The sequence below is a fragment of the Chanodichthys erythropterus genome, chromosome 14 (assembly GCF_024489055.1).
Source record: "Chanodichthys erythropterus isolate Z2021 chromosome 14, ASM2448905v1, whole genome shotgun sequence".
NCBI lineage: Eukaryota > Metazoa > Chordata > Actinopteri > Cypriniformes > Xenocyprididae > Chanodichthys > Chanodichthys erythropterus.
The window spans coordinates 45123901-45144654 of record NC_090234.1 but is presented as its reverse complement, the minus strand read 5'-3'; the positions used below and the strand labels follow the sequence as shown (position 1 = coordinate 45144654).

General features: G+C 37.5%; 1 protein-coding gene across 7 annotated transcripts in view; it reads left to right on the top strand.

Moving 5' to 3' along the window:
* The window catches only part of kalrna (kalirin RhoGEF kinase a), a 296510-nt gene that overhangs the window by 244891 nt on the left and 30865 nt on the right, over positions 1-20754 (top strand). For 6 of the 7 annotated variants that reach the window (XM_067410582.1, XM_067410577.1, XM_067410579.1 and 3 more), the window contains 8 exons: positions 11254-11519; positions 12982-13125; positions 14944-15039; positions 17370-17485; positions 18813-18879; positions 19285-19388; positions 19468-19537; positions 19621-19707. In XM_067410582.1, coding sequence (XP_067266683.1) covers positions 11254-11519; positions 12982-13125; positions 14944-15039; positions 17370-17485; positions 18813-18879; positions 19285-19388; positions 19468-19537; positions 19621-19707 — 950 coding nt within the window. The remainder of the gene's footprint in view (positions 1-11253; positions 11520-12981; positions 13126-14943; positions 15040-17369; positions 17486-18812; positions 18880-19284; positions 19389-19467; positions 19538-19620; positions 19708-20754) is intronic. The other variant, XM_067410578.1, reaches the window with a different exon arrangement.

Here is a 20754-nt window from a genome sequence, read left to right as displayed (position 1 = left end):
GATCCACTCGTTAGATCCTTTGCGGCCCAGAAAACGAGGGATGCATTGGTACATCGCATTCAAAGGAGCTTTTGAATCAGGACAGCTTTCATCACGCTGCTGTGAATCATTCTGCCTTCGAAGCATGCAGCCTCTGAATTAGGATGCATCTTATGTATATTTTTAAGTCCTGCTCCAGTAATACTTTGTCACTCTGGTGTCATAGGCTATTTTTCCAGTTCACACACATGCACACACATGATGTGTCAGACCTCGCTTTGTAACAATTGCCACAGCATGTAAAAGGATACTGAAAATTGGAAAATCAATGTAGATGTAGACATGCATATATAGTTTAATGTAGTTAGGATAGAGTTGAATTGACTGCAAAGTCCTGCTAAGTAAGCAAAATAATCTATAATTAATAAACTAAGTTTATTAAAAAGGCATTGTTACTTGTTGTAATGTGGTTTTGTCTATTGATTTATTCAAATTACACATTAGATTTGTTGTTAATAGTGTTGCCGCAGTAACGCATAATTGCGAGTCCGAGGACAAGAGCAGTTTTGAGTGAAACATTCAGGCTGTCATCTAGTAATTATGATAATTATGGAGTGAATGCACCATTGCATTGCACTTATTTCAGGTTCAGCCCTCTGTGGTAATCTGAGATTTTCATTGAGGGCACGATGGGTCATAGTTGATGGTTTACTCCTTGTGAAACCTTTTGATTGTCAGCCCTGAGATGTATCCATTATATGCCACAGACACTAACTCTCTAACTAGAGTGTGCAGTTCTAACTGATTTGACTAAATGATTAGTCTGAGGTTATGGGGGCTTAAAATTTTGATTTTGGTCCTAAAAATGGTTATCAAGAAAAATAGTTGACTAGTCTGAGTCAGTATTTACTTTATATAAATGTCCCTCCATATGTGTGCAACTTCAGTTGCATGATGGCCAGCTGGAGACTGTGTCCCTCGTGACTTATGTCCCGACTGAGATCATGCGCATGAGAATTAGAAGAAACTTATCTGTATTGTCAGATTTATGCTGCTTGTGTTGATGACTTAAAGGGGGACTCAGTGATATTTCAAATCCACTGTTTGGAAGTTAGTCGGACCGAGTCCAATAACAAAAGTCTAACCAATCAGCATCAGGGGGCGTATGACGGTTGAGGAGAGAGAACGAGCAAGAGGGAGATTTGAAAATAAGGAAAAAAAAACTGCAGAACAAGAAATGGGACACAATACAAAACAGCTCAAAAGAATATCACTGGAATGAAGGTTTATGACTGGACAAATGCTTTAGGACCCGGTTATATTAGGAAAGCTTTCCAACACTGGAGAGAGCTAAGAGAGAAGGCCTGAAAACTGCTTTGATCCCGTTTCTCATGCGAGTACACTGGGTTTTGATTGTCTGGAGCTGCTGTGCTGTTTGCGACTAAAAATGAACATTTTGTATTTACTTGTGTGTATTGTATGTTCATTTTTCTTGATGTTCATTCATCAGCTGTGCTTTATTTTTTGTGAAGCATTTTGTTACGCGTCAGCTGTGATAAACAGACATCCACTCGCATTGCGTGTGTAACAGCGGCCTGATAGTGACTCTCACTATTAAATGACTGCACACTGTTGGCCGCTAGAGAATGAGGTGTTTAGCGTCATTGGTAGTGCATTCACTTTGCATTCCAGCAGCGATCGGGCAGTGGTTCGAGACCGATTCAGAGCAGGTTGTTTAGAATTGGACTGTGAATTTTGGAGGCGGAGCAATGAAGAGAGGGGTGGCTTTGTTTGGGTTGATTTCAAATATCAACAATGTCCAACAGCATAGTTCAAATCCCACTTTCTGCGCCTTTAAGTCACATTGTCACATGATCTTCAAGTAGTTGAAACAGACTCAAAACGTTGACAAATTATTTGACTAGTTGACTGCACATTATCGCAGTACATACTGTTAATATGTAGAAATGTGTCAAGTGTGCACAGGCTGGATGCTTTGCATGCTTTACAGTAATACAGTTGACAAAGAAAAATGGAGAAAGGAGAAAATCAAGCAGAACATGTCCCAAACAAGACGCTTGGAAAGTAAGAAACGTCCTCTCACTTTCAACTTCTTAACATGTGTAAATATTTGTATGAACATAAAAAGATATTAAAAGAATAAAACTGAGACATAAACTGAACAAATGTCACAAACATTTGACAAACAGAAATGGAATAACCCTGAGTCCCTGAACAAAGGAGGGGTCAAAATCAAAAGCAGCAGTCAGCATCTGGTGTGTCCACCAGCTGCTTAAAAGGGGTCCTTGATTATGATTTAACTTTTTTAACTTTAGTTAGTGTGTAATGTTGCTGTTTGAGCATAAACAACATCTGCAAAGTTATGACGCAGTGCAAAGAGAGATATTTTCTTTTACAGAAATTGCTTTTTAAGGACTACAACAAACAGCTGGTAGAGACTACAACAAGCTTCTTCCTGGGTTGGTGACTTCATGAACCCCAAAATTTACATAAACCCTTCCCCTGGGAACATGCAACAAAGGGGGTGAGGCCATGTGGAGCTGCTTTAGAGAAGAGGAAGAGTTGTTGTAGTAGTGTTGTTACCATGCTGTCATTTTACGCTGGACTGCTTCACAAACGAGGATCAATTCAACGTTGGATTTGCACAAATGATTAACATGACGGCACATGCTAGTCGATGAGTTGAATCAACTCCACAGCAACTACATAAATGTATCCACTAACCATTCAGAAACATCCAGACGCATTCTAAAAGTTGTAAAGTCTCTCCATCAGTGTCCGACTTCGGTATGAACAATGTAAGGCTGAACACCGTTACTGACAATCCTCATTTTGGTGATCAGGGAACCTTGGTATCTTTCTCCTGGTGTTTTCAGAGTGAGTAGAAAGATCTCATTAGTGTCCTGACCTCAATTGTCTTCCGCACTGTTAGTGTTGTAAGGACTGTTCCACAGGTGCATGTGCAAAAAAAAAATAAAAAATGATGGTTCACTGAACAAGCATGAAAAACATTGTTTAAACCCTTTCCAATCTGATCTGTAAAGCTTATTTGGATTTTACAAAATTATCTTTAAATTTCACACTGATTCAGGCATCATTTATTACAAATAATCAGATCTTTATAGAGAAAATAATCAAATGAGATTAACTATTTAATTTGTAAACTGTATAATTCACTGGAATAGCCATAAATAGGCATTACAACATGGTTGTTTAAAATGATCTCTTTTTTTGTGTTGGATCTCAAAAAAAAAATAGCAATGCATAATAGCTGTGTGTACCGTAACTGTGATATAAAACTATGGATACTGTCATATAAGATTTTGGTCAAACCTCCCACCCTTGCTAGCCAGATTTAGTTCTAGCTATGATTTATTGAGACACTTTCTATATTGTTTTATTTTAACTTTCAGAGTTGCTAGCAGGATGTACCTGACTGACTCTTTATTATGGCAGGTGTAATGTACATCACCCGTGTTACATAATTATGTAAAATGATCGGTTAATGTGTAGTCTGGTCTGTCTGTCCAGGGCTGATGTTTGAACATGACTCCTGGAGTCTTTGAAGACCAAATTAATTCAAATCCTCTTTTCATCAGAAGAGCTTTAGTGGCTCTTTGAAGACGGCTCTGTGAGATAAAGTGGGAACATGGGAATTATTCCCTTGTTTTTCTTCCTCCTGATTCTTGAACTCTTGGGACTTTAGTAATGTCTTTAATGTACAGTCAGCAGAAATGTGTCATAAGGCGAGAGGTGTTGTCAGTTTAAATCATGTGAAACTCCTCACCTATGAATGGAATGCCGCCTGTCTGGATTGCCTGTGCGTTTCAGAAACGGTCCGGCTCAGAAGAATCTCAGTCTGTGAAATATTTGGATTAATGCCACATGCTTTAAAACATGCTTAGGTTTCTGTTTACAGTGAGTCAGGAATGTCGGGTAAAGACACAACAGCAGATAAAAGAGGACACATCTGCCTGTTTACTTCAATGAAGACTAAACTGTTCACGCTCACCTGTTTTTCAGGAAGTTGTGTGAGAGATGCCAACGTGATTGGCAGCTGAAGGAGTTTATGAATGGAACGTACATATTTTCATTTTTGAGGAATGAAAGCCATGTATGTTGTAAATAGTCGCAACTAAAAGCCGAAGTGCATATTACAATAAGTTAAAAAACCACTTGAACAATGGTATATATTTTGTTGACTTTTGTACTCGCATTATCCAAAATGTTTCCAACAATGTTTACATCCAGAGAAATCAGCAATTTTTACCAGAACATGGACTGTGTCATTGCGTCGCTTGTATTAATGTTATTCTAATATCGATCAAGCTTACTGCAATGTGCGACAGGTGTCTGATAGCAGCCACCGAGCGAACACGCAGAGTAACGTTATAAAATGGCTTTTAAACGCGTGCAAAAGTATTTTAGTATGACTGTTTTGAGCAAGTAAAACAGCGCTGCATTACCCCACAATTTTAATTCATCAGATAAAGTGACCTATATGTAGTAAGTCAGCACTAGTGGCTGTTTCATTATAATTAAAATAAATAATGTACATTTAAGTGATCAAATGTAACTGTAACAAAGTTCAAGTTCAGGAAAGGAGGAGGCAGACTTTAATCGTAAAATAAACATACACAACAAAATGAAAGAAGCGGCAGCGACCATTCCGGGATATAATTAAACGCAATAAAACCGGCAACGTAAAATGTCTCAGGCTCTCAGCCCCGCCCTGCTTCTTACCACAGTATCCTTAAAAAACTTTAATACATTAGCTTATCCTTGAACACGAGTCCCGTCGGATTGCTTTCCATCAGCTGTGGAGGTGAAGACGGTAACTCCCATGATTCCACGCTCATTCACAGCGTCATCAAGCTACGCCTTCTTTATTGTTTTGAATAAGCGACCTCTAGAGTCAAAAATTACATACTGTGCCTTTAAATAAATTAAAAGTTTCAAATTTAAGTTTCCTGACATGTAAGATAAGGGTAATAGTTGGCAGTATTGGGGGTAACGCAATGCTTGAGTTACGTAATCAGATTACTTTTTCCAAGTAACTAAAGTAACAGATTACTTTTTAAATTTACAACAAAATATCTATTACTTTTTCAAATAAGTAACGCAAGTTACTTTGTTTTCCTATTTATTGACTGATAGCTCTCCTGTCCACGTGTTGTGAGAAATAAAGTGCACAGATGTTGTGTGCGCTGTGTAAACCTGATGGTCATTGTTGTTCCAGACTAAATGTGAGCATGAATTTACTCATCTCACTTGCATTAAAACATCCAGAATTCCTCAAAATGAATAAAAAACACTGAAATGCAATCTCACAATTTTACACAAACCTGTAATAACTGTATTAAATTACACAAATATACTTTGTGTATTTGATCTCACTTTATTAACCAATGTCTTTGCTGCTGACCTTTAATGATCTAATTCAACCATAATAATAAGCAAAAATTAAAGTAAATAAGAAATAAGAGTATTGAACTTCCTTCTCCTATATTCTGTTCTTCTTTGATCCAGAATGACAGCACAGGTGAAGGGCTTGTTTGAGGTACTTCCTCTACTGTACAGGCGTAAATATGCATTTCCTTCAGCCTGAGGCTTATTCATTTTACTTTTGGTGTGAAACGGCCTTAACATTTGCCAAAAATAGAACTTTTATTGTTGTTATTAAAAAACAAACAAGCAAGCCCAGCCCAGGTGAGAAAAAGTAATGCAAAAGTAATGTAACGCATTACTTTTAATACAAAGTAACTAAGTAATCCGATTAGTTATTTTTTAGGGAGTAATGCAGTATTGTAATGAATTACTTTTAAAAGTAACTTTCCCCAACACTGATAGTCTCTTATTACTGCACAGAGATACCCACAGTAGCTAGTGAACAGATGTTTTATATCATTGCTGTTATTATATTTTTTGCTTGGCTGAAATGCTGGAACCTCAATCAGCATGCAGGACAGAACTGCCAGTTTATAGCAGTTGAGTGTAAATCATAGCACATTCTAGTGTCCAGAGCATATGCTTTTTCTAAATGATAGCTTGTTTGTTAGTTGCTGTTTTATGGTCTTACTGTTCATCTCAAATTAAAGACCATGATATCATCACTTGTAGTCTTTTGATGAAAAGAATGAGGAGTATGAGGAGGGAGTATCAGTCAGTCTTTCACAACAGCACTGGGAACTCTGACTCATCGTGAATTGTGTTAAATGTGTTCAAATTATAAGACACAGTGGCCTCAATTTTAAGTTTTTGGACACTTAAAAATGTCTTAATGGCACTGCATTAGATGCAAACTATCAAAGCAGGTGACACTTATTTAAAGAAAGATAGTGAACACTGGTTTTAAATGGTTACACTTTGAAGAAGTGTGAATCAAGTATCAAGTGTTTAAATACTTTTTAGGGACAGTTTTTCCTCTCTGTGTTTCTTTCAGAGGAGTTGCTGTGCCACACAACCCCTCAAAAGAAGCCATGTGTGGTATTTTTACTGCACAGATCCACTGGAATGAGTTTCAATAGGCCAGTGAAGTACCTGTGTGTAACAAACACAGCACATGAAGGAAGTGATGTCAGAGTTGGTGATTCATAATGCCTGACACTAATGTTGTCAGAGTGTTCTGTCACTAACATTGCATTATGTTTTCCATTCTTCTTACGCTGTTTGAAATCCCATTGTCATTTATTATAATTATATGTGACAATGGACCACAAAACCAGTCATAAGGGTCAATTTTTTTAAAAATTAAGATTTATACATCATATACAGCTGAATAAATAAGCTTTCCATTGATGCATGGTTTGTTAGGATAGGATAATATTTGGCCGAGATACAACTATTTGAAAATCTGGAATCTAAGGGTGCAAAAAAAACTAAATATTGAGAAAATCACATTTTAAAGTTGTCCAAATGAAGTCCTTAGCAACACATATTATTTACAAAAAATAATTTTTTGATATATTTACAGTAGGAAATTTTCAAAATATATTCATGGAACATGATCTTAACTTAACATCCTTATCATTTTTGGCATAAAAGAAAAATCAATAATTTTGACCCATACAATGTATTGTTGGCTATTGCTACAAATATACCCGTGCAACTTAAGACTGGTTTTGTGGTCCAGGGTCACATATCTGGAAAACCTTCTCTATTGTCAGACTTTCTGAGCTGTAAGAAAACTGGGAATGGAAAACAATGCAAAAAGGACCTTGCTTTAAAATGTGTTATCAGCGTCAGTAAGTTACTGAAATTTTTAATTCCTGAAATATCCCTTGCATGCCACACCTTCCAATGGCAGGTGCACTTTTTACTGGCCATGAAACTGTATTTTCATATAATCTATGAAGAAATTAACTTGCATATCGCAACATCATACACCTGTATGAGTCATTATTGACTCAAAACTGCATTCTCACAAGACCATGTGCTTTCATTCCTCATACTTTGGTTTTGGTGGCTTAATGCAAGAAATATTTCACATATGTGTTTAAGTTTTAGAGGAAAAAGGAGGACAGAGCTTTTTTTTTTTTCCGTTTGAATTTTCACAACGCTTTCATGAGTGAGGATCAGACTTATGCTTATGACATGTAAACCATGTAATGTTGCAGTCCACCTACTGAAGAGTAACATACAAGAAGTCAAACTTTGTGCGTTTTTATTCTATTTATCTTTGATATGATTGCTCAGCACAGATGTCTCTTAGATTACTTGACTTGTACTGCAAGCAGCTTTACATTAGCAGGAATTGTCAATGGGAGTTCCTGGGAGTTAGTTTTAGTTTGTAGTAAAATTAGTCATATGATCCAGATGCTGCTTTCTGATGTGACCACTTAAAAGGAACAAAGAACTCTCTCTGTCTGTCTGTCTCTCTCTCCCGACCTGTGTGTGTGTGTGTGTGTGTGTGTGTGTGTGTGTGTGTGTGTGTGTGTGTGTGTGTGTGTGTGTGTGTGTGTGTGTGTGTGTGTGTGTGTGTGTGTGTGTGTGTGTGTGTGTGAGTGTGTAAAGGGCAGTGCTCTCATCAAACCCTCTCTTCACTCCACACATAATCACACACTCCTCACAAGACTGTACGTTGTCGTCAGTCAGTCGGTTTGTTACGCAGGTTCACTCTTCAAAAAGCACTGCAGCACTCGACAGGGACACACTCCATCACACGCTGTGGCCGGAAAAACACTCCTGTGATGGCTGTTTCTCACGAACTGCTCACACGTGTACCATGGAGCCTGGCCAGGCAAACACAAAACAGTGTGTATGTGTGAAGAACAGCATTCGTTCTGTCAAAGAGCCGTTTCAGGACTCTGACAGCTCGATGCTCAGTTGAGACGGCTGTGATTTCTGCAGGATCAGTGTGCTTTAGGAGAGATACCCTTATGTTTTCGTCATAATCCTTTATGATCAGCTCTAACAAGGTCACTTCCTCTAATGAGTCAGCCATTAAAGCCTGTAGTCAACACACACAGATGTCATCAACACACTGGACACTTGGAGAACAAGTTCTTCTGCTGGTAATGGTACTTGATGATCTTATCGTGAATCAGGGTCTGTAAGAGCGAAAGAGAAAAATGCATAGAACATTTTCAGTGATGCCTCAGTGAGATATAATGCAAATTTGTTTGGAATTTCAACCTGTTATATTACAGTGCTGTGCAGATATTGATCATTTAAAAGCCTGCTAAAATGAGCAGATACCCTTATGGTAACCAATATATTATGCATCCCTATTAAGCAAAATGAAGCATTAAATCACAATTTTCCATCATTGTTAGAGAGTTTACTAAAAAATTGTGGTTAAACTTTATTTGAAGGTGTCAGTATTACAGTGTAATTATACTTTTAAGTACTGAGTAACAATAATTAACTACATGTAGGGTTAGGATGAGGGTTTTGTTTAGAGTTAATTGCATGTAATTATACATAATTTATAGTTATAACTACAGTAATTACATGTAACACATGTACTGTATCAGTGACACTGTAAAATAAAGATTATAATGCGTTGGATTACCAATCCAACCTTATAACCCACACACTCAGCATAACACAGCAGATCGTTTTTAATGACATCTTAAACTTGGTTACAAGGTCAAAGAGTTAGATGTAATGTGCTTTCTCTAAAAGTATGGGTAATGTTTGAGTTTCTACACAAGAAGAATATTAACTTTGTTAGGTGTGTGTGGTTTGCATTTGTGGAAGGTGTTCAATATCTGTGTCAGTCAATCACCTTTATTTATATAGCGCTTTTTACAATGTAGATTGTTTCAAAGCAGCTTTACGGTGATAACAGGAAAATAATTTTGGCTGCACAGCAGCTCTAGAAGAAAATGGTGTCATTGTCCAGCTTAAGTAAGTTCAGTATTGATTCATTCCATTGTAAAAATCATTAATTTAGTTCATTTATTTATTCAGCAGCTCTGGAGAAAACAGTGATGTCATCGTCAGTTCAATTCGCATAGAAAAGTGTCAGTGCAGGCAGATCAAATATTTGTTGAATGTCAAGTGTCCTCAACTAAGCAAGCCAGAGGCGACAGCAGCAAGGAACCCAAACTCCATCAGGTAACAAAAATGGAGAGAGAGAAAAAAAAAAAACAGGGTGCCAGTTCTCCTCTGACCAACAACGAACAGTGCATAATTGTGATTCAGGCAGCGGTATGGATCATAAGTCAGATTGGGATTGGAACAGTCAAAATATTTAATCCAGTTCCTTCTGTTTGAAGATCGGATTCATCACACTGGTATGAAAAGCGGTTTTGTTGAGGATCTGTGCCACTGGCTGTCATGCCGACGAGGCCTTCACAGGGGATAGTTGACACAATCTAGCTGACATTTCAGGGATGCATTGTTGTCGTGTTTAGGCGCAGGTCCTCCATCTGATCTGGATACGTCCCGGATCCGGCTGACTATGATAAACCTGTTTGTGTGTGTGTGGCATTATTTCCAGTGAATTGTGATATTTGGTTTCCAGTTAACAGGAGTTGGTCAGTAATGTTGAGCTGGTGTTTGATTTGATAACATTTTTCTCCTTTAAACCGATTAACCTGTCCTGTTTTAACATGTTAGTGACCATTAAAGGAATAGTCCAGATACAACTTAAGCTCTGTGGACGGCATCTGTGGCATGCTTTTGATTACCAAAAAAAGAAATAGAAACTGGATTGCAGGGTTGCTGTGTATAAGAAGAGAAGAGAAGAGGGCCAAACACCGAACCCTGAGGCACCCCTCTGAAAAGTGGATGTAATTTAAACACCCCTTCACTCCAAGATAGGAGAGAAGAGGAGGATCTACAGGTAGGGCTCAAAACCAGCGGAGTGAAGCTGTCAAGCAGCCAAGGGTCAGGATGATACTCAGAAGTATCTGAAGGCTAGGAGATTGAGAACTGATGATTTGGATGATCTGTTGCAGCTCTCGCCAGCAACAGAGCTTCAGTTATGGATCATGTGTCTCCATTCAATGTCTTTTTTTGAAGCCTGACTAATTGTTGAGCTTTTTTTTTTTTTCTGTGAGAGGAAATATGAGATCTGATTGAACAAAACAAAACAAAAGTTTTTTTTTTTGTTTGTTTTTTTTTTATGGAAATGGGAGGAGACCAATTTTCCATTCTTGGGGTGGGGATACCCAAGCCTGATTAAATGTGGTGAAGAAACTTTCAGTGAGGAGTGATGTGTTGATGATATATGACCAACTTACTTTCAGTAATGCATAAGCAGAAGTTCCCCCACCTAGAAAAGTAGTCCCGTCACAAAAGGACAAACAACGTAACAACTCAAACAATAAACATGTTTACTAAAGAACTCATGTGAATCCCTTGTCTTTTAGACTTCCATGGTAAATTCATGACTGTAAATATTTTGGGGTTTTTTTCCCCTGAGGGGCAAGTCTGTGGAATATTGTCTGTGGTAATCAACAGCTTGCCACAGATGCTGTCCATATTGTGTAAGTTCCCTGAAAAGTGTCAACGCTGTGGCTTTGTTCTGTTTGTTTAAGTATCCCAATGGGTCAACCAGAGGTGTGAGGTTGGGTTGGGAGTTGGGACTGTCTGTTTTTCTGACCGGGTGATGAGTGGAGTGTTTGTGAATCCTATTTTCCCCAACTAGTATTTTTGCAATTCTATTTAGTGATGCCGAAATTGCACACCTAACCTTTAAGATGTTTTAACCTGGAATATTCCTTTAAAATTATTTTAGGTCTGATCTTCACTCGTCATGATCTATACATTTATTCACCCTTCTCTCCACTCTTCATTCTACAGAAAACTATGCAGTCAGCGGTCCTGAAGGCAAGACTGAGTCCGTGGCCACATTACAGCCACAGCCATCCCTGAACTCCCTGCAGAGTAGCTCCCCTGGACCCAAGCGCTCTGGGAATACACTGAAGAAATGGTTGACCAGCCCTGTCCGGCGTCTCAGTCATGGCAGCAACATCAAGAAGATTCCTAGCAAACAAAAGCAAAAACGTGATGGACGCAAGAGCATTGATCTGGGGCCACCCGAACAACAGGATGACACCCTGGAAGAGGTATTGTTTCTTTTTTTTTTCAACTTACTGTTAATTATTAGTTGTTGTTTTTTTTTATACTACACTGAGGAAAAACTTATTTTCCATTTGATTGAATGAAATAGTAATACTATGATCTAAAAGGATTGCCATATTTTTTATACCATGTTATTCCAAGGTAATTCAAACAATATTTTGATATATTATCATGGTATATGTCCACAAAACCATGATGGCAATCACTCTCTGAGATACAATGGTGCTTTGTACTGTTTTTTGTTCTTTAGTTCTCACATTGTCAGACCAGAACTCTTATCCTTTTTCGCCATTTTGTTGTTTCGCATGAGTTTTTACATTAATTCAGCATAAAGACCCCTTGATTTTTTTTTTTTTTTTTTACAATTTTATAGTTCATAAAGGGGCAAGCCCCACTCATATCAACTCCCTTTTCCAGCAGGAAATACCATACATCAGCACTTTTTCAAAAAGTCTTTTAGTAGATCACAATAGAATTAACATTTTAATTGCTTTTAAAACATTGTGACAGCTATTACATAAATCAAGACTTTTTATCAGTGACGGTAGGACAGACTGAGCTAAATCCATAATTTGTGTACATTTGTTTATTTTCAGAATATGTTCACATTTTTATAAGATTTCCCCAAAACAAGGTTTATTGATGATATTTTACATCTTGTCTAACAGCATGTGGTGACGGCGGACAGCAGATATACGTCAGAGTGTTTAATAACCCCTCCTTCATTCTTCATCACAATTTTTTTTTTCCGCAACCGTGGCCGCACAGAGAAAAGTAGCCCTCTTGTTCTGTGTCCTGTATAAATGGCGTATTAAAGGGCTGCTATGGCCCCGGCAGCAGCCGTTCAGATCGGAGGGTGATGATTAGCCTGACTTTTTAAAGCTGTGTGCCATATAATGTGCTGGTACAAAAGAGCCTCTGTATTTCTGAAGCAGGGTATGTGAACCCCACCACAATGGCCCATATCAACCATATCTGCTGTCTTCCAGAGCTACAGCAAATTCTTCAACAATAATTTCAGAGCATTTAAACTAGTGCAATAGAGCCCAATAACAAAGCAATGAAGTTCTTGAGGCTGTGCATTACGGTGGTTTCGTCACAGTTAAACATTTTTGTAGCCATTTTGTTCGGTGTTAATATCGCTGTAATTCATTGTCTTGTGTCGTTTATTGTTTTTATATTATTTCAGTAATATTACACCAGCGTTCAATATACATAAAGCAAAAACTATGTAATGTAAAATAACATGCCTTTTATTCCATTAATATTATGCGGTGTAGTTTTAAAAAAAGATATACTTTTAAGAATTTTTAGTTTAAAATAGATTTAAGCACACAATTTTTTCCACAAGGGGATGTACAGAATTTAACTGGGGTGTGTATGAGAACTTATGTCATTTTAACATGCACTGTGAATTTGCTTAATGACTTGTGCTTTTGTTTTCAGAGAGTGCGTAAAGAAGAGGGAACTCTCTCCAAATCTTCATCAGGAATGCACAGTGGAGGGGAGGAAGAGCCTGAGGACGAGTCACACACTCCCCTCCCTCCTCCAATGGAGATCATCAAAGACCCCTCTGCTCAGGAAGAGAAGGTACAAAGACAGAAAAGAGGGGGAGGAGCTTTGAGAATGTGATGTCATAGGTTATTAAAGGGTTATTTCACCCCAAAAAAAAAAAAAAAAAAAGTCATTAGTTACTCACACGCATGTTGTTCCAAACCCGGAAAACTAAGAAACAAAACTGAAGATATTTTAAAAGAAATCGGAGCGATTTTATAACTACCACTTTGAAGCTTCAAAAAGTTCATAAAGAGATCGTAAACCTAATCCATGTGAATTGAGAGGTTTAGTCCAAATTTTCTGAAGATATTTGATTGCTTTATATGATGAACAGACTGAATTTAGGCTTTTATTCACATAGAAACATTCTGATCAGCATACTTAACAAACTCAGCGAAGCTCAATCGTACTTGCTTGATGTGTGAGAACAAACCTCATTGGTTCTTGCTGAAGCTCAAATGTGCTGCGTAACACGAGAATGAAGCTCATTGGTTCTCGCGTGTCAAGCAAGCGTGCTTGAGCTTCTATTGATAATTGATTAATTAATAGATTAATTTTCCAGTCTTTGAACTTTTTGAAACATCATAATGGTAGCTGCATGAATTGTGAAAGGAAGGACAGAACTAAATATTTTCATCTAGGTTTTGAAAATGAAAAGTTTTACAGCTTTAGAATGGGTGAGTAAATGATGACAGAATTTTAATTTATGGGAGAACTATCCCTTTAACATGGAGGTAGATTTATTAAATACTGTGTCACTCATCATGTGTTCATAACTATCTCCACCTGCCTCCCTCACACTCACACACACACACAGTGGCTTTACTAACTGTTTTTCCTCCCTGATGTCAGCATCGCCCATAACCGCTCGGGTGGAGGCTCCCTGTCTCACAGTCAACTAACCACAAATCCACCCTATTGTTGCAACGAAGCTTAAATTATGTAGTTGTGAAACTTTTACTGTTCAAGTCAATTCTGGCTCTTTTACACACTGTGCCTTGCCACTGCAGTAGTAATGTGTTTACGACCCATAGCTGGCTGACGGTGAATCTCACAAATAACATGTTCAAGCCTTATTTCGCCTTAAAATCAAAAGGAAAAATGGTTTTCATACAGAAATTGAAGACTGTTTTAAGACCATTGTTTTATTATTATTAGATTCTCTTTAGTATAATCCAGTCCTTTTTTAAGGTTTCCACAAAAATATTAAGCGGCACAACTGTTTTCAAAAGTAATAAGAAGAAGAAGAAATAACATAATAAAATAATAGCAAGAAGTTTCAAGCTCAAGTTTCTTGAGCATCAAATCATCATATTAGAATGATTTCTGAAGGATCATGTGACACTGAAGACTGGAGTAATGATGCTGAAAATAAGTTTGATCACAGGAATAAATGATATTTTAAAATATATTCACATAGAAAACAGCTACTTTAAATTGTAAGAATATTTCACAATATTACTGTATTTTACTGTATCTTGATCAAATAAATGCCGCATTGGTGAACATAAGAGATTTCTTTCAAAAACTAACAATCTACATATACATAACCTCTTTTTACCTGTTACATGTCCTGAAAATAGTATCACCATGGAAGAATTGTAATGGTCATAAATGTTGGCTCCATTTTTTTAAGCAAAATATAACTGGTTGTTTTTCCTTTTGATTTGGAGGTGAAATGTTTGGCATGTTCTTGACAGGTGTGAGACTGGCACGGCCTTTGCTTTTCTTACCCCCAAACCAAAGCTTGATAAACTGGGCATCCTGAGCACTTCCTGTTCTGTTCTGCCTGTGCATTCTTTCCTCCTGCTAATGTCTCTCTCCTCCTGTCCTCCTGCTGCTGTCATGTAGTCGTCTGTGCTGCTGGCTTCACGGCAGAGCTCGGCTGACGTCCCCAGTGCTGCTGAGCTTGTCAGTGCTATAGAAAAACTGGTCAAAACTAAGATGGTAAGTGTGCCACTGAACCCGATTTCCTCTCCTGGCACAAGCAGGATGATTTGATTGGCTAACCTCCTGGTTTTCCTATTTTCCTTTGTTTCCTCTTGCTTTACGACAATCACTAACCCTTGCATCTATTGCACTACTGAGATCATCTGCATAAGTCTTACATGCACCAATAAAATGTGAATGTGCTGTCTTGTTTTGTGTGACTCTGTTTATTGTTTTAATATTTCTGTACACTTGACCTCGTTTATACTGTAGGTGTAGACAAACGACCTGCTAGGATTTGTGTTAAATGTCAACATGCTAATCTGTGCTGTGTAGTGCTGTCATTGTGTTTAAGAGCATGTTTCTGTCATTGGCAATCAGCTTGATCCACTCAAAGATTCAGTTCCCATTAAAGCTGCTGTATGTAGGAAATGTCCCTATTTTCTGACGGATTCTGAAACCACACTGAAATCACACTAGGGTTTGATTGGATCACATGTTAGGCTATGAGATAATTATGCTGCGTTCACGCCACCTTGTCTTTACTGGAATCTTGAGATAACATGTGATGTTATATTCAGAGCTGTTCACGTTCTAGGACCGCTATCAATGCCTAAATGAATCTACAGTGGCCACGTGGTGCATATCGGAGCTTTCAGAAATCTCCCAGCTTATAAGCTGTAATTACGAGCTCTACGAGGATGTGAATGCTTTTTACGAGCCAGAATCTCGTAGTTAGAGTAATTACGATATGGTGTGAATGCACCTTTAGATTATATTTTTCCACAGTCGTGTTGCTTGAGATATGTTAGTAGCAGATCTATTCTGAGTTCAGTATGCTACAAGTTAAAGGGTTAGTTCACCCAAAAAATAAAAAATTCTATCATTTATTACTCACCCTCATGTCGTTCCACACCCGTAAGACCTTTGTTCATCTTCAGAACACAAATTAAGATATTTTTGTTGAAAACCGATGGCTCAGTGAGGCCTCCTTAGGGAGCAATGACATTTCCTCTCTCAAGATCCATAAATGTACTAAAAACATTTAAATCAGTTCATGTGAGTACAGTGGTTCAATATTAGTATTATAAGGCGACGAGAATATTTTTGGAACTCCAAAAAAACTAAATATGGCCGGAGCGTTATGAATCTTTTGTGAAGCATTGGCGACCACAACGAGCACCGATTTAGCCGTGATCTGGAGTTTTGTCGCAGACCTCTGTAATCTGTCTGCTACAGGAAAATCCAGTCAAAAGTCGTGTAGTGTGAGCTTGCCTTAAAGGGTTAGTTCACCCAAAAATGAAAATTCTGTCATTTATTACTCACCCTCATGTTGTTCCACACCCGTAAGACCTTCGTTAATCTTTGGAACACAAATTACGATATTTTAGTTGAAATCCGATGGCTCCGTGAGGCCTCCATAGGGAGCAATGTACACTTCCTCTCAAGATCCATAAAGGTACTAAAAACATATTTAAATGAGTTCATGTGGGTACAGTGGTTCAATATTAATATTATGTGAATGAATGACGAGAATACTTTTGGTGCGGCAAAAAAACTAAACTACTTCAAAACACTGCTTCAGGAAGATTCGGAGCACAAATGAATCAGTGTATCGAATCATGAATTGGATCGTGGGTCAAACCGCCAAACTGCTGAAATCACATGACTTTGGTGCTCCGGACTGCATATTCGACACACAGATTCACAATGCTCCGATGCTTCCTGAAGCAGTGTTTTGAAATCGGCCATCACTAAATAAGTCGTTATTTTGTTTTTTGCCGCACCAAACGTATTCTCGTCGCTTTATAATATTAATATTGAACCACTGTACTCACATTAACTGATTTAAATATGTTTTTAGTACCTTTATGGATCTTGAGAGAGGAAGTGACATTGAAGTGAAATATGCGGTGCTCGGAACCCTTTAGGATAAGTTTAAAAACCATTGCAATAAGACATGAATTCTGAAAGTAAACAGCTTTGATTTAGGCCTTTGTGCTTCCTTTATTAGTTCACAAGCATATGCATTCATTTGCATTGTATTCATCCTTAACTGTCATAACTTGCATAGCCTTTTGTGGTAATGAAGTAATAAAAGCCTTAAAGTAATAAAACTTGCCAAAGTTCTGGATATTATGGCTCACTCTGTGGCCTGGAGTGACTCTTTTCTCCTCTCTGGATCTCTTGAGCAGCTCCGATGGTGATTAAGTTTAGGGCCGTGTCGCACATAAACCATTCAATTGCTGTGTTTGTTCTCCCACATCAGGCATGGCACTTCCAAATACAGACTGTCCAACTGACTGGAGTCTCTTGTATTTCTGTTTGTCTTGTCTCTATTTCTCTAGACACTGGAACCAGGGTCATACCCAGGATTCAGCTCGGTAAACCAAGCAGAGCAAAGCCCCCTGCCACCCAGAAACCCTGAGCTGGAGCAGAAAGCCAAAGCACTGCGTGGACGAATGTAAGAGACACACGCTCTACACTTATTTAGGTTGTTCTAGGAGTAAATCCACAAACATTACAGGTCTAATTCCAGGTCATAGTGACCAAATCACTTGTTGATTTTGGGAGCTAGTCAATTTCACACTTATAATTTAGAAGCGGGATTAGCACCACTTTTTACCTGGGATTATGAAACCCATATATATATATATATAATTTTTGTATATTCATTTAGTGGAAACCAGTGCGGAAAATGTGTCTTGATTATTGTTAACTACATTTTACTATATTTTCAGTCCTACATACTTGTTAGTAATTGACCATTCGCAAAGACTGTTCGCCCCCTTTAGTTACTGTTGCTACACAGCAAAATCCCCAGAGTTAAATCAACTCTGCTCAGAGTACATATGGTCCCTCTCTAAATAGTGTTAAAGTAACACTTAACCAGAGTTAAAGTTAATGAGATAATTAAGTGATGATTGAGTGTTAGTGATGAACACCTGCTGTTGATGAGCAGAATCATATACATTATACATAATAATACATTATATCTCTCAAGATCTCAGTAGGGGATGATTATCTTTTCTTTAGTTATTCTGCTTGTTAACAGCAGGTGTTCATCACTAATGCTCATTAATCACTTAATTAATCGCTGATTTATCTCATTAACGTTAACTCTGCTTCAGTGTTGCTTTACCTTTTAGAGAGGGACCATATGTACTCTGAGCAGAGTTGATTTAACTCTGGTGATTTCTCACCAGACTCTCATGCCACATTCTCACGCTGTGAAAAATGCATCGCGGAGCAAAGAGGACACTGACAACACGTCTACAGACAAGACAGAGCAGGTTACTTTTAATATGAAACAAAGTCTCATTTCAAATTTTGTAATTTTTTTAGTTTTTAATTTAAACCATAAATACCATTTTGTGGCTCTTTAATGTGTCATGACAGATCACTGTAGCACCTCAGTTCGAGCTTCTCATGAACCGATCATCTCTCCCTATTAGTTCATTTATAGCATCAAATAAACATGAATGAACATCAGAAGGAATGTTGTTTCAACTGCAGAAAGACATCAGTACACACCATTTTTCAAGTTCAAGGCCACCGATGTTAATCTACTAACTCCCACGACGGATTTACCGTTATGATTATTTAGATGGTTATACATACCTGGTAAAAGGCAGTTATTAGTAAAATTCATTTTATTAGTATTTTCCTCATTCATTCTCCAACACCCTTAAAAGGGAAGTGTGATGTGCCTTAACTCGACACATATTTTAAAGAAGTTTTGTGACTGTTCAAAAATCTTTAATAACTATTTTATGTTTGTTCTGTTGTAGGTTTGTTCTGAATGAATTAATCCAGACAGAAAAAGACTACGTGAAAGATTTGGGTATTGTGGTTGAGGTAAGAACAACTAAATACCCTGACAGTATACATACAGACAACATAATAATACAGTGCTGTGACTAAAGGCATATTTTGGCTTTAGCATGAAAATATCATCTTAAAGCACTTTAATGTCCTTTTATCCTTCTTCATTTGACTTTGTTCTGTCGGACTATATCAAAATCCATTTGCATGTTCCTCAGTTGTCATTACTCGTTTGCATTTTCATTACATCATCAGTGTTTCAGTATTTACTCGAGTGGATGTGCAATCATCCTAGTTTGTGAATCACCCTGATGATTTATCATCATTTACAGCCGCTGTAGACAGACATGTGCATTAGTGTTGCTTTTATTGCTTTTATCAACTTTGTTTGTTTTGGGTGGTGACTCATATATATATATATGAAATTATTTTCTGAAGGGGTTTATGAAGAGAATAGAGGAGAAAGGAGTTCCAGATAATATGAAAGGAAAAGATAAGATTGTCTTTGGAAACATTCACCAAATCTACGACTGGCACAAAGAGTAAGTGTCTCACATAAGCTCCTCTTATTGGACAATTACTAAAATGAAACTAATGCTGTGTTTCTATTGCTGGCTATAGTTTTTTTGTTGGTGAACTGGAAAAATGTCTTGAAGATCAAGAAAAACTGCCTGAGCTGTTCAGTAAACATGTAAGTATGTGATTGACATCAGGTCTGATGCTTTAACAGTGTAAAGGCATTGCTCATGAAGTGCTTTCTGTTTTTGTGTGTAGGAGAGAAGGCTGCACATGTATGTGGTTTACTGCCAGAACAAACCCAAATCTGAATTCATCGTTGCAGAATACGATTCATACTTCGAGGTAAGACACACTTTAATGCAGGGGTGGCATATTTTTGTAGCCCAACTTGAAAGATATACTGCCTTCACGTTATCAGAATTATTGTAAATACGAGTTTTATAGTCGGAAATTGGACATGAACTCCCTCTCATGTCATATTTACTACGGGGAAACTTTGAGAAAATTTTGGATACCAGAGTTTCCAAGTTGGGCATGCCATAAACTTTAAACATGGCGGAGAGAAGAACAATTCCTGCTGTGACTGCTATTCTTTAGTAGTTTCTCCTTATCTTGTAGTTAAAGTAGTGCATATTTACATATAATAATAACTATTTGAAGCATATTTTATGTTCTATATACACAGCAAAAATAGCCTGTATTTGAGTGAAAATCCAGAATTATCAGCAAACTGACTATCTTGATAGTGCGGTGAATGTTTATAGGGTTATTAAAGAATGGGATACTACCTATTATTAAAAATGAAATGTATTCAATACATTCTGGTTTTAATAAAATTTCCCTAAAAATGAAAAAGAATAAACCTCTGTGATTCCTATTCTTTCCGACAACAAAGCACTTGAACCCGACAATCTCGTAATCATGAGTTCAGAATTGGGAAATAGGAAATTCCCGATATCATGTGAAGGCAGCATCACCCTGGTTCCCTTGCCAAAAAAGCCAATAGCATTTTTCTATTGGCTTATGGATTATGGCAGAAAATAAGACCAACAAATTAACAACTTTATGAATTCTGAAGCCTGAATATAATCGGCAGAAGTTAAAAGTCAGGCTATAAACTAACTACACCATGGCCGCATGACTTCAACGCCACATCAAGACTAAGCTTCTGAAATTTATTTTCATTAAAACAATTTGGAAATTTTGATTGAGAAAAAGAGCATGAGTACAAACACAATGAGGCTGTAAAAGTGGACTAGTGTGTAGTAGATTAGACTAGAGTAGACTTCTTAGACTAGAGATGACATTTAATGAGTTAGTTCACCCAAAAATGAAAATTCATTAATTACTCACCGTCATGTCATTTCAAACCCGTAAGACCTTCATTCA